Source organism: Oncorhynchus clarkii, chromosome 2 (assembly GCF_045791955.1).
Source record: "Oncorhynchus clarkii lewisi isolate Uvic-CL-2024 chromosome 2, UVic_Ocla_1.0, whole genome shotgun sequence".
Taxonomy (NCBI): domain Eukaryota; kingdom Metazoa; phylum Chordata; class Actinopteri; order Salmoniformes; family Salmonidae; genus Oncorhynchus; species Oncorhynchus clarkii.
This window is the reverse complement of record NC_092148.1, coordinates 51495083-51506805: the sequence shown is the minus strand read 5'-3', so window position 1 is coordinate 51506805 and position 11723 is coordinate 51495083. Positions and strand designations below refer to the sequence as shown.

General features: G+C 42.1%; 1 protein-coding gene across 1 annotated transcript; it reads right to left on the bottom strand.

Moving 5' to 3' along the window:
• Positions 1 to 567: 567 nt before the first annotated feature.
• LOC139381449 (L-amino-acid oxidase-like) lies at positions 568 to 7100 on the bottom strand. The gene is made up of 7 exons (XM_071124991.1): positions 6756 to 7100; positions 6511 to 6623; positions 5853 to 6054; positions 5643 to 5711; positions 3640 to 3776; positions 2991 to 3288; positions 568 to 2693 (listed from the first exon to the last, which is right to left on the bottom strand). Exons 1-7 carry the CDS (start codon positions 6987 to 6989, stop codon positions 2217 to 2219), a joined length of 1530 nt encoding a protein of 509 aa, XP_070981092.1. The 5' UTR covers positions 6990 to 7100; the 3' UTR covers positions 568 to 2216.
• Between the last annotated feature and the right edge of the window lie 4623 nt (positions 7101 to 11723).

The following is an 11723-nucleotide window of genomic DNA, read 5'->3' as shown; positions in this document are numbered from 1 at the left end:
CGAGATCGGTGTGGAAGAACTTGACTGGCCCATATTTACGCCCATGATTTTGGAAGGAGATGTTCGACGAGCAGGGATCCACATACTGTTGGTCTTTCAGTGTACATAAACAAATACAGTTGAAGTCGGAAGTTTACATCCACTTAGGTTGGAGTCATTAAAACTCGCTTTTCAACCACTCCACAAATTTCTTGTCGGTTAGGACATCTACTTTGTGCATGACACAAGTAATTTTTCCAACAATTGTTTACAGATAGATTATTTCACTTATAATTCACTCTACCACAATTCCAGTGGGTCAGAAGTTTACATACACTAAGTTGACTGTGCCTTTAAACAGCTTGGAAAATTCCAGAAAACGATGTCATGGCTTTAGAAGCTTCTGATAGGCTAACTGACATAATTTGTGTCCTTCAACCTCATGTGATGTATTTCAAGGCCTACCTTCATACTCAGTGCTTCTTTGCTTGACATCGTGGGAAAATCGAAAGAAATCAGCCAAGACCTATGAAAAAAATGTGTACACCTCCACAAGTCTGGTTCATCCTTGGGAGAAATTTCCAAACACCTGAAAGGACCACGTTCTTCTGTACAAACAATAGTATGCTAGTATAAACACCATGTGACCACGCAGCCGTCATACCGCTCAGGAAGGAGACGCATTTTGTCTCATAGAGATGAACGTACTTTGGTGTGAAACGTGCAACTCAATCCCAGAACAACAGCAAAGGATCTTGTGAAGATGCTGGAGGAAACGGGTACAAAAGTATCTATATCCACAGTAAAACAAGTCATATATCGACATACCCTTAAAGGCCGCTCAGCAAGGAAGAAGCCACTGCTTTAAAACCTCCGATAAGCCAGACTACGGTTTGCCACTGCACATGGGGACAAAGATTGTACTTTTTGGAGAAATGTCCTCTGGTCTGTTGAAACAGAAATAGAACTGTTTGGCCATAATGACAATTTTTATGTTTGGAGGACAAAGGGGGATGCTTGAAAGCTGAAGAACACCATCCCAACCGTGAAGCACGAAATGGGCAAAAATTCATCCAACTTTTTGTGGGAAGCTTGTGGAAGGCTACGCGAAACCTTTGGCCCAAGTTAAACAACTTAAAGGGAATGCTACCAAATACTAAATGATTCTCTCTACTATTATTCTGACATTTCACATTCTTAAAATAAAGTGGTGATCCTAACTGTCCTGAGACAGGGAATTTTTACTTGGATTAAATGTCAGGAATTGGGAAACTGAGTTAAATGTATTTGGCTAAGGTGTATGTAAACTTCCGACTTCAACTGTACCTGCAGAAGTCCTCTTCTTCCTGAGCAGCAGACCCATTCTACCCAACAGACAGGAGATCTCACCCTCGACATGAGCAGATGAGTCCCCAAAATGCACACACTGCAACCTCCATCCTTGCCACACATCTCACACATTGACATCATTTGAGTCAATTGGAGGTGTACCTGTGGATGTATTTCAAGGCCTACCTTCAAACTCAGTACCTCTTTGCTTGACATCATGGGGAAATCAAAAGAAATCAGCCAAGACCTCAGAAAAAAATGGTAGACCTCCACAAGTCTGGTTCATCCTTGGGAGAAATGTCCTCTCGTCTGATGAAACAAAAATCGAACTGTTTGGCCATAATGACCATCGTTATATTTGGAGGAAAAAGGGGGAGGCTTGCAAGCCGAAGAACACCATCCCAACCGTGAAGCACAGGGGTGGCAGCATCATGTTGTGGGGGTGCTTTGCTGCAGGAGGGACTGGTGCACTTCACAAAATAGATGGCATCAATGGAGGAAGAAACATTTGGTGGATATATTGAAGCAACATCTCAAGACATCAGTCAGGAAGTTAAAGCTTGGTCACAAATGGGTCTTCCAAATGGACAATGACACTAATTGAGTGTATGTAAACCTCTGACCCACTGGGAATGTGATGAAAGAAATAAAAGCGGAAATAAATCATTCTCTCTACTATTATTCTGACATTTCAAATTCTTAGAATAAAGTGGTGATACTAACTGACCTAAAACAGGGAATTTTTACTTCGGTTAAATGTCAGGAATTGTGAAAATTGAGTTTAAGTGGTTTTGGCTAAGGTTTATGTAAACTTCCGACTTCAACTGTACGTGTTCTCTCTTGTCCAGAGTATACAGACATACGCTTTCACCAGTGGATTAGAGCATATACTGTACTGCACCCGTTCTCTACTTTCTGAGGTTATTAATATTTCTAGCTGCCCTAAGAGCAGACTTCATGGCCGTCTCTATCCAGGCATGAGGCAGGGCTGTGTGCTCCCCAGCAAAGTGGATCCTATTGTCGTTCCTGAATAGTTCTGAGGCATAGTCTATATGTTGGTACGGGGTGAAGAGGGCAAACGCCCCAAGACTATAGGGATCCAGTGCCCACTTCTTCACCAGCCCTCCAATGCAGAGTGGCCGTATGCCCTCCCCGTGGATCTTGACAAGGTCCTCCAGCACTAGACCCTGCAGCTCCTCGTCATTCACCCCTTGAAAGAGGGTGGAGTCATCCGAGAAGGTATAGGAAGCCAAGAGGGCCCCGATGTCCGTGTTAGGGAATCTGTGGCTGGGGTAGTAGATGAAACGAGAGGGCATATCCGTGATGCTCCTCCCTCCATTGATGCCCTCCTTCTCCCAGAACCTCTCACTGAATATCAGGACCACCTTCATAACGATATCAACTTTATTAATAGCCCTTCTCATTAGAACAGTTTCAAATAACAGGATCAAACTATCAGAATGCACCGTGCGTAATACACCAATTCCTGTATTGGGGACTTAGAGGACTGCAAACGTTAATGCTAGCTCAGTAACCCCTGGTTCAACTTATCATTAAGCGTTTGATTAGGTGCATCAGGGGTGTTAGTGCTGGCAAGAACAAAAATGTGCAATCACCAAGGCCCCCTCCAGACCTAGAATTGAGAAAACCTGAACTACACTGTCTTACACTGCAAATCTTACCTTGGTGGAGCTATCATAGTGCAGCGAACGCAGCGCCTCCATCTTGTCTGCTGAGAGCGGGGGCTGGAAGTCGATAAAGAGAGTAGCCTTGGCGGTGGCTGTCAACAAGGCGTAGTCTACTGTCAGGTGGGTGAGGGTGGATGGTTTGTGCCAGAGATGGTGGTCCTGGTAGGACACAGTCACTTTATTGCTGGTCTGACTGATACGTTTCACCTTGGAATTTAGGTGGATGGTACCCTTCAAGTCCTCGCAAATGGCATTGGGTAGTTTGTCAAACCCGCCTGTCACCTCAAAGTAGCTGAAACAAATAAAATAATAATCACACTGCTGTAAAGCTTGGACATTCAGGGTATACCGCACATGTGTAAATGTGTTGTAACCAAAGTGGTGAGGCAGTGGTGCCTAGTTTTATCTGAAAGAGCCGTTGTGGGTCCAGGCTTTTGTTCCAACCAACCAGTAACATCTCTATACAGGTGTGTTCAATTATTTACAGTCTTCATTCAAGGCGTAGCTGCATCAGGTTTGCTACTGTGGTTGGAACGAAAGCATAGACTCACACCTACCCTCTGCGGATATAATTGAACTCCACCAAGTAGGGCTCTCGATAAATGAGATGATTGTGGTGTATATACAGAAGGGGCATTCTTACATAGTCTCATCATTGATATCAGACTGATCATACAGCGCCTCTGTGAGCGCAGTGTAGAATAAACTGTTCTCATTCAGAATGTCCCCAATCATCCGCAAAGCACCATGACTCAGATTGGCCTCCTTCACAAGGTACTCCTGTCAGAAACAAACCATTGAGACTTAACATTAGCTGTACTGTATATGTAGAATGGCTGGATGAAAGGGTCTACGTTCAAAGGCATACAGTTGAAGTCGGAAGTTTACATACACTTAGGTCGGAGTCATTAAAACTTGTTTTTCAACCACTCCACAAATTTCTTGATAACAAAACTATAGTTTTGGCAAGTCGGTTAGGACATCTACTTTGTGCATGACAAGTCATTTTTCCAACAATTGTTTACAGACAGATTATTTCACTTATAATTCACTGTAATACAATTCCAGTGGGTCAGAAGTTTACATACACTAAGTTGACTGTGCCTTTAAACAGCTTGGAAAATTCCAGAAAATGTTCTTCTGATAGGCTAATTGACATCATTTGAGTCAATTGGAGGTGTACCTGTGGATGTACTTTAAGGCCTACCTTTAAACTCAGTGCCTCTTTGCTTAACATCATGGGAAAATCAAAAGAAATCAGCCAAGACCTCTGAAAAATAATTATAGACCTCCACAAGTCTGGTTCATTCTTGGGAGCAATTTTCAAACGCCTGAAGGTACCACGTTCATCTGTACAAACAATAGTAAGCAAGTATAAACACCATGGGGCCATGCAGCTGCCATACTGCTCAGGAAGGAGAAGCATTCTGTCTCATAGAGATGAACGAACTTTGGTGCGAAAAGTGCAAATCAATACCAGAACAACAGCAAAGGACCTTGTGAAGATTCTGGAGGAAACAGAGACAAAAGTATCTATATCCACAGTAAAACGAGACCTATATCGACATAACCTGAAAGGCCGCTCAGCAAGGAAGAAGCCACTGCTCCAAAACCGCCATAAAAAAGCCAGACTACGATTTGCAACTGCACATGGGGACAAAGACTGTACTTTTTGGAGAAATGTCCTCTGGTCTGATGAAACAAAAATAGAACTGTTTGGCCATAATTACCATTGTTATGTTTGGAGGAGAAAGGGGGAGGCTTGCATGCCGAAGAACACCATCCCAACCATGAAGCACGGGAGTGGCAGCATCTTGTAGTGGAGGTGCTTTGCTGCAGGAGGGACTGGTGCACTTCACAAAATAGATGGCATGAATGGAGGAAGGAAAATTTGGTGGATATATTGAAGCAACATCTCAAGACATCAGTCAACAAGTTAAAGCTTTGTCGCAAATGGGTCTTCCAAATGGACAATCACCCCAAGCATACTTCCAAAGTTGTGGCAAAACGGCTTGAGGACAACAAAGTCAAGGTATTGGAGTGGCCATCACAAAGCTCTGACCTCAATCCTATAGAAAATGTGTGAGCAGAGCTGAAGAAGCATGTGCGAGCAAGGAGGCCAACAAACCTGACTCAGTTACACCAGCTCTGTCAGGAGGAATGGGCCAAAATGTATCAAACTTATTGTGGGAAGCTTGTGGAAACATTTGACCCAAGTCAAACAATTTAAAGAAAATGCTAACAAATACTAATTGAGTGTATGTAAACCACTGGAATGTGATGAAAGAAATAAAAGCGGAAATAAAATATTCTCTACTATTATTCAGATATTTCACATTCTTAAAATAAAGTGGTGATCCTAACTGACCTAAGACAGGGCATTTTTACTCTGATTAAATGTCAGGAATTGTGAAAAACTGAGTTTAAATGTATTTAGCTAAGGTGTATGTAATCTTCCGACTTCAACTGTATATGCAAAATGTACACATAATGTTCTAATAGTGTTACAATCATTATCAACCCATCACATTCTCATTTACTCAAAGCAGCTGCTGTATCTTGTCTGGGGTCATCACTCAAAATGGATGATCTCATAAAAGCCAACCATATCCAGTAGGCCTACAAGGAAGTTGTTTCTTTCTTTACCTTTACAGAGAACATGTCATATTTGTCCAGCATGGCACGGCAGCCATTGTTCTTCACATAATCTCTTATCTGCAACAAATCATGTATAGCTCATGTATTTGTCATGTACATTTTGTGATAAGATGTTTCTGCAACTGTTCATGAGAATGGAAAATAGTTTATTGTATTGGACCCGAAAACCCTATTTGATTCCACTGCATCTGCACCAACCTTCTGCAAAGACAAGTCGAAGAGCTGATCAGCTGACTTCCCTCTCTCATCTTCATTCAACGGATAGTTGAGGACGTCTGGGTCCCCTTTCACCAGAGAGTTTTTGTGCAGCAACCCATTCACCAAATAGTAAGCATTAATGTTATCCTCAATGAATGGGTTCAGACTAAGGCCTGCATGGCTTGCAATCTTCAACATAATTCTATGGAGTGAGATATCTTATGGTTAACATTGAAATGTTGATGGTAAATGTGAGCACATTCTGTCATTCCCATGCAAATCATTTTTGATAAGATACTTGACTTTTTTTGCAATAATAACCAGTAAGAGATATTGTGATACCTTTGTATTGTGGCATATAGAACTAAATGTCTGACTCCATTCAAGATCATTCTGAACTGCTTTATTTCCTGTTTTTACAACTCTGAATCTCTCACGTCCACATAAGCGTCAACTACTAGAACTACCCCATAACCAACATTGCAATACTCTGACTCATATCTATCATATGGTGTTGGGGTCAAGAGCAAGAAATGTGATTCAGAAAATCCCCATGGAAAACAATACGATTTCAATTCACTTCATGAAATCATTTGAATTCAAATTCAATTGACCCTAACCCTGCAATGATAAGTCAAGGATTTCAGGCCTTACTCACGTATGGAAGTTAGGGATCCTCATGGCACCAAGTTCTGCGTACCAATGCTTTCCCTTAGGTCGGTACGTCTCTATCCGTCCTCCAATACGATTACTTGACTCTATTATGGTTACCTGGTGGTCCAATAAAAGTAATTTAAGTGATCATGTACTGCACAGGCACTATTTGTAATAGGTGTTATATGGACACAGAAGTGTGACATTCACATTGTATTTAGATACTGTTCAGTGAATCTGGGTGACTACCTTGTGTCCTGCCTCCTCCAAAAACTTTGCTGCCGTCAGGCCAGCCATGCCAGCCCCAATGATGGCAATATGATGAGGTGTGCCTGTGTGGGGGAGACCCTTGTCCACTATTCTAAGTAGCTCATTATAGTCTGAGTCTTGTAGGCAATCAAATAGAGGGTCCTTTCCATTCACACAGGAAACTATGACCACAACTATGGCCAGAGAAACTAGGGGAGGCCAGAAATAGATCATGGAAATCAAATGAATAAGAAATAAGAGATCAATTATCAGTAATTGCAAGAATTTAAATGGCAACAATGAATAGGACAATAATAGAAATGTAAATCATTTGTGCATATTAGTAATTTTTTGCAGAATGTAACAACATCCCTTTCCTTACTTCTCGACAATGTGGAAATACCATAAAAGTTACTGGTTCAAATTGGCATTGTTGCATTAATCAATCTAAGATAAATCAATCTCTTATGTGGAATTCGACAGCAGGCTCAGCTATACATTTTGAATATGTAGGCTAAATTGAGTGCACATTGAAGACCATGATAAACTATGACTAATCTATGAATCAAGCTGCAGGCTATGAGAACATAATGATATTTTGAAGAAAAGGGATATAATAAATCAAATACTTACAGTATTTACACAGAGCCAAGTAAGCGATCATCCTCACTCCAAAGCCCAATGACTTCCAAAGGTAAATTATAGCAAAACTAAACCTATTTTCTTCTGATAAAGTTGTATGCTGGTGTTATTTTTGAGTCTCTAACCGCTCACCTTACCTGAGAAAGGAAATTGTTTTCTGTTTCATTTGTTTTATCAGTACATTGAACTGCATTGTGGTCATGTGTAGGCTCTATCAGAGTGACGCGTACTCACCCTGTTCTTCTGCCAAATGGCAATAAGCTGCCGACTTGCCTTTTTATAAGGATGTATCAGCCAATCAAGAGTCAGAAAGAGTCAGCATCATAATAATGATTTATTTCCCGTGAATTGTATAACCGAATAACAAAGTGTTTGATATGGCAGATCATTCATGTTTTGAGTTAGCCTGGTGGTGTTGTATAGACACTAAAAGGGCAATCTATCCACAAAGCTGCATAAAATATAATTTGTTGTATCACCTTTGTGTGACAAATAGCACTAAATGGAAGCAACAGTGCTTCACAGCTATGCTCTTTGTCTCCCTAAAAAAAAAATCTGAACACGGAGCTCTCTTTTAAATGACAGGTCTGGATGATGTCGTGAATGAGCCTGGTCAATATGACATGATGACCCCTACAGTCTCCCGAGAGGACTCTAGCAACACTGAAACCAGGAAGAATAAGAAGTGGAAGAAGGACAGGAAGGAAGTAGACCCAACCATAAGCAGCTAGAGAACAGCTTGACCCAGTTAAAGGCAGGGAGGAAGTGACTGGTGTGGGTAGACTTTATGCAGATCTTCCTCTGCTGGAGGATGGAGGTTCATCTAATATAGCAACACCTCCGTTACACTCAAGCCCTGGGTTAGAGCTGCCGGATGGCATGTGGGCCTTGAAACAGATGACACCACGGATTGTTATCATGGAAGGTAACAATGTGTTAACCTACCTGCATAGACATCATGTGTAAAAGGAGTCAAAGTGTTAAGTAACTTCTTTTTATACATTTTTTTATTTAACCTTTATTTAACTAGCCAAGTCAGTTAAGAACATATTCTTATTTACAATGACAGCATACACCGGCCAAACCCGGACGAAGCTAGGCCAATTGTGCGCCACTCTGTGAGACTCCCAACCACAGCCGGTTGTGATACAGCCTGGATTCGAACCAGGGTGTTTGTAGTGACGGCTCAAGCACTGAGATGCAGTGTCTTAGACCGCTGCGCCACTCAGTTTATACTTTGCTTAAACATCACGTGTGAGAGGGAGGATGTGATGTGTGGCTGTAGTCAAGAAAGGCCTAGGCTTGGGCAAAAAGTATAAATGCCCATGTAAAAGATAGGGAAAGGGCAGATTCTAGGACTGACAGAGCAGGAACTGATTGATGTATTATAGGTGTGAAGACTTTGAGGCAAGGTAAGCACAGAGCTTAATTACTATTGATAAAGCAACTGTCATTGCTATTAAAAATAATCTATTAAATCCATCAGTTGCGAAGCTGAGGAAGAAAAAAAAGGAAGTGTTAGTGCTTTTCATTAACTAGTTAAAGTTAACTAGTTAATGAAAGTTCATCCAAAAACACGGAAGTTCATCCAAAAACACGATCTTTGTCCCAATGTGCAGTTGCAAACTGTAGTCTGGCTTTTTTTTATGGCGGTTTTGGAGCAGTGGCTTCTTCCTTGCTGAGCGGCATTTCAGGTTATGTTGATATAGGACTCGTTTTACTGTGGATATTGATACTTTTGTACCCGTTTCCTCCAGCATCTTCACAAGGTCCTTTGTTGTTGTTCTGGGATTGATTTGCACTTTTTGCACCAAAGTACGTTCATCTCTAGGAGACAGAACGCGTCTTCTTCCTGAGCGGTATGACGGCTGCATGGTCCCATGGTGTTTATACTTGCATACTATTGTTTATACAGATGAACGTGGTACCCTCAGGCATTTGGAAATTGCTCCCAAGGATGAACAAGACTTGTGGAGGTGTACTATCTTTTTTTCTGAGGTCTTGGCTGATTTCTTTTGATTTTCCCATGATGTCAAGTAAAGAGGCACTGAGTTTGAAGGTAGGCCTTGAAGTACATCCACAGGTACACCTCCAATTGACTCAAATTATGTCAATTAGCCTATCAGAAGCTAAAGCCATGACATAATTTCTGGAATTTTTAAAGATAGGAAGCAAACCAAAAAGTGGTGCAAAACGAAAACAGGGAAGATCAGACAAAATAACATTTGAGAAATCAAATAGGGAGTGCAAACTAAAGGTGCTGACCCTCCAAGTCTCTCAAGACAACTGGAGCACGGGGCCAGCTACTCTTAAATAGCACCAAGCAGTATTGCGGTGTCAACGTCGACTCCCTTACTGCTCTCAGAACCAGAATGGTGCTTACGCTGGTTACAGCTGCACAAAAATGGGATGAAGAGGAACAGATGGAACCTGGGTGGATTGGTTCAGAGCCAGCAGGATTGGCTCCTCTACCACAACCTCCCTCTTACCAAAAATCTGGGTCTCATGGACACCCTTCGGCATCCACCCTAAACAAAATAGGAAGGGAAGAAAGTGGACCCGCCCAGAGATAGAGAACAAACACCTCAACCAAGGGGGCAAATGGAAATGAGCAGGAGTGACACAGCCTTGAGGGGCCAAAGCCACAGGGAACTGAGATCGGGCAGGAGAAACCACAAAAGAGAAGGGGAAGCGAAAGGAGACGTGTCTGCTCCTAAATTATATGTACATAATGTACATAATTACATTACATACAAAACATGCACTTAACAATACTATAAATACTATGTTCCTAGAACAGAAGAGACCATTATTACCCCTCCTAGATCATGAATTGATAAGATGGATGAAGGAACTTGTGAAACAGGGTTCACTTATGGTGATTAATTTTGCCAACCACCCCTTCTCAGAGCATTTGATGACAGCTCAAGGCTTCACTCTCGCCCTTAAAACGTCCATAATGGAGGTGGCACATGATGCCATGTTGCAGGAGCTTAGAAGAAAGATGAGAAAATAATTACAAGTGGAAAGTAAAAAATTAAAAATTTAAATTTAAAAGGAGAGTTAAGAATTTCAGAGGGCTGAAGACTCAGAGGGAGATTACTCTAGCTCTGAGACATTAAAACAGCAAGAGCTGCTGGGCCCCCCAGTGCTTTCTCGAGAGGACACGCTGGCAGTTTTGATCTGAGCTCTGACCGAAAGCTACAGGATGCTGGGTTTCCACAACCACAAGCAATACCCATGAGAACCTTGTTTCTGTCTGATGTGCTGTGAGAACTGAACATATTATAGGACAGTGTTGCCTAAAAGATGTAGACTACCTACAGTATCTAGAGTTAAACATTTACCAGACACGTATGGCTTCTCTGAAGAGCCCCAACAGTTGTGGTAACTTCAATCTGCAGTATTTGAAGGCCTGTTAAAAACTAAATATAAAAGTACGTAAAAAATGTGAGAAAAGAAAACTGATAGTGACTACTGCCATAGAGCCCTAAAATAAGATTTAGGGATCTGGGAACAAAATGGCTATGAAAGAGCTAAAGGAAAGCATATAGCTAACCAAGGTGTATGGGCTAATATAGCTGACTTGCTAATGCATTTGCAACATGAGATAATACACTAGTAAGCACATATGAAAGAAGGAGAGTACTGGCAGGGTAATGACAAAGTAGACTCTATTGCTCAGATGAGGAGTGCAATAGTGGAAGGGGAGGAAGCTGGAAAACAATTCCTAAAAGGGAGAGCTCCCTGGGGAGGCTGAGCGAGTGCTGATCTCTGGCGTCCATATGGGTTTAAAACACCAAGGGATAAAACGTATGGTCCAGAAGAGCCTTACTGCTCCCAGAGTAACAGTAGCGAAGGACGGCATGACTAGCACGGTGCCTGGAGGTCTGAAGTGGCGCCAAGGTGTAGAAGGAGAGTGTGCCACCCGCCCGTTGTCTGGCAGTGTCGTGGGACGGAAAGGCCAAGAAAGATACCAGGCGGAGAACAATGTTATTATATGGAATAACAGCAGGACCAGTTAAAGTGGGGGATATATGGTTTTGCTACCATTGCCGAGTTAACCTACTCCCTAGGCTGAAGGTAGTCGTGGAGTGGAAAATAAGGGTGATGAAGTAACAATGCCCACTGACTGTTTCTGTAGGTGGGATGGTGCACAGCTGTCAAAGTGTGAAAAAGGCCCTAAAGAAGGAGGCCAAAGATCCTATGAAAAGGGTGAGGATGGTGAAGGAGGAAGTGCTGGGCATGGTGGGGAGCTGTCCAGGAAGCGCTCGTTCGTTGTTAAGACTCTCTAACATTCTCAGACAACTAATCTCTCTTTCACGG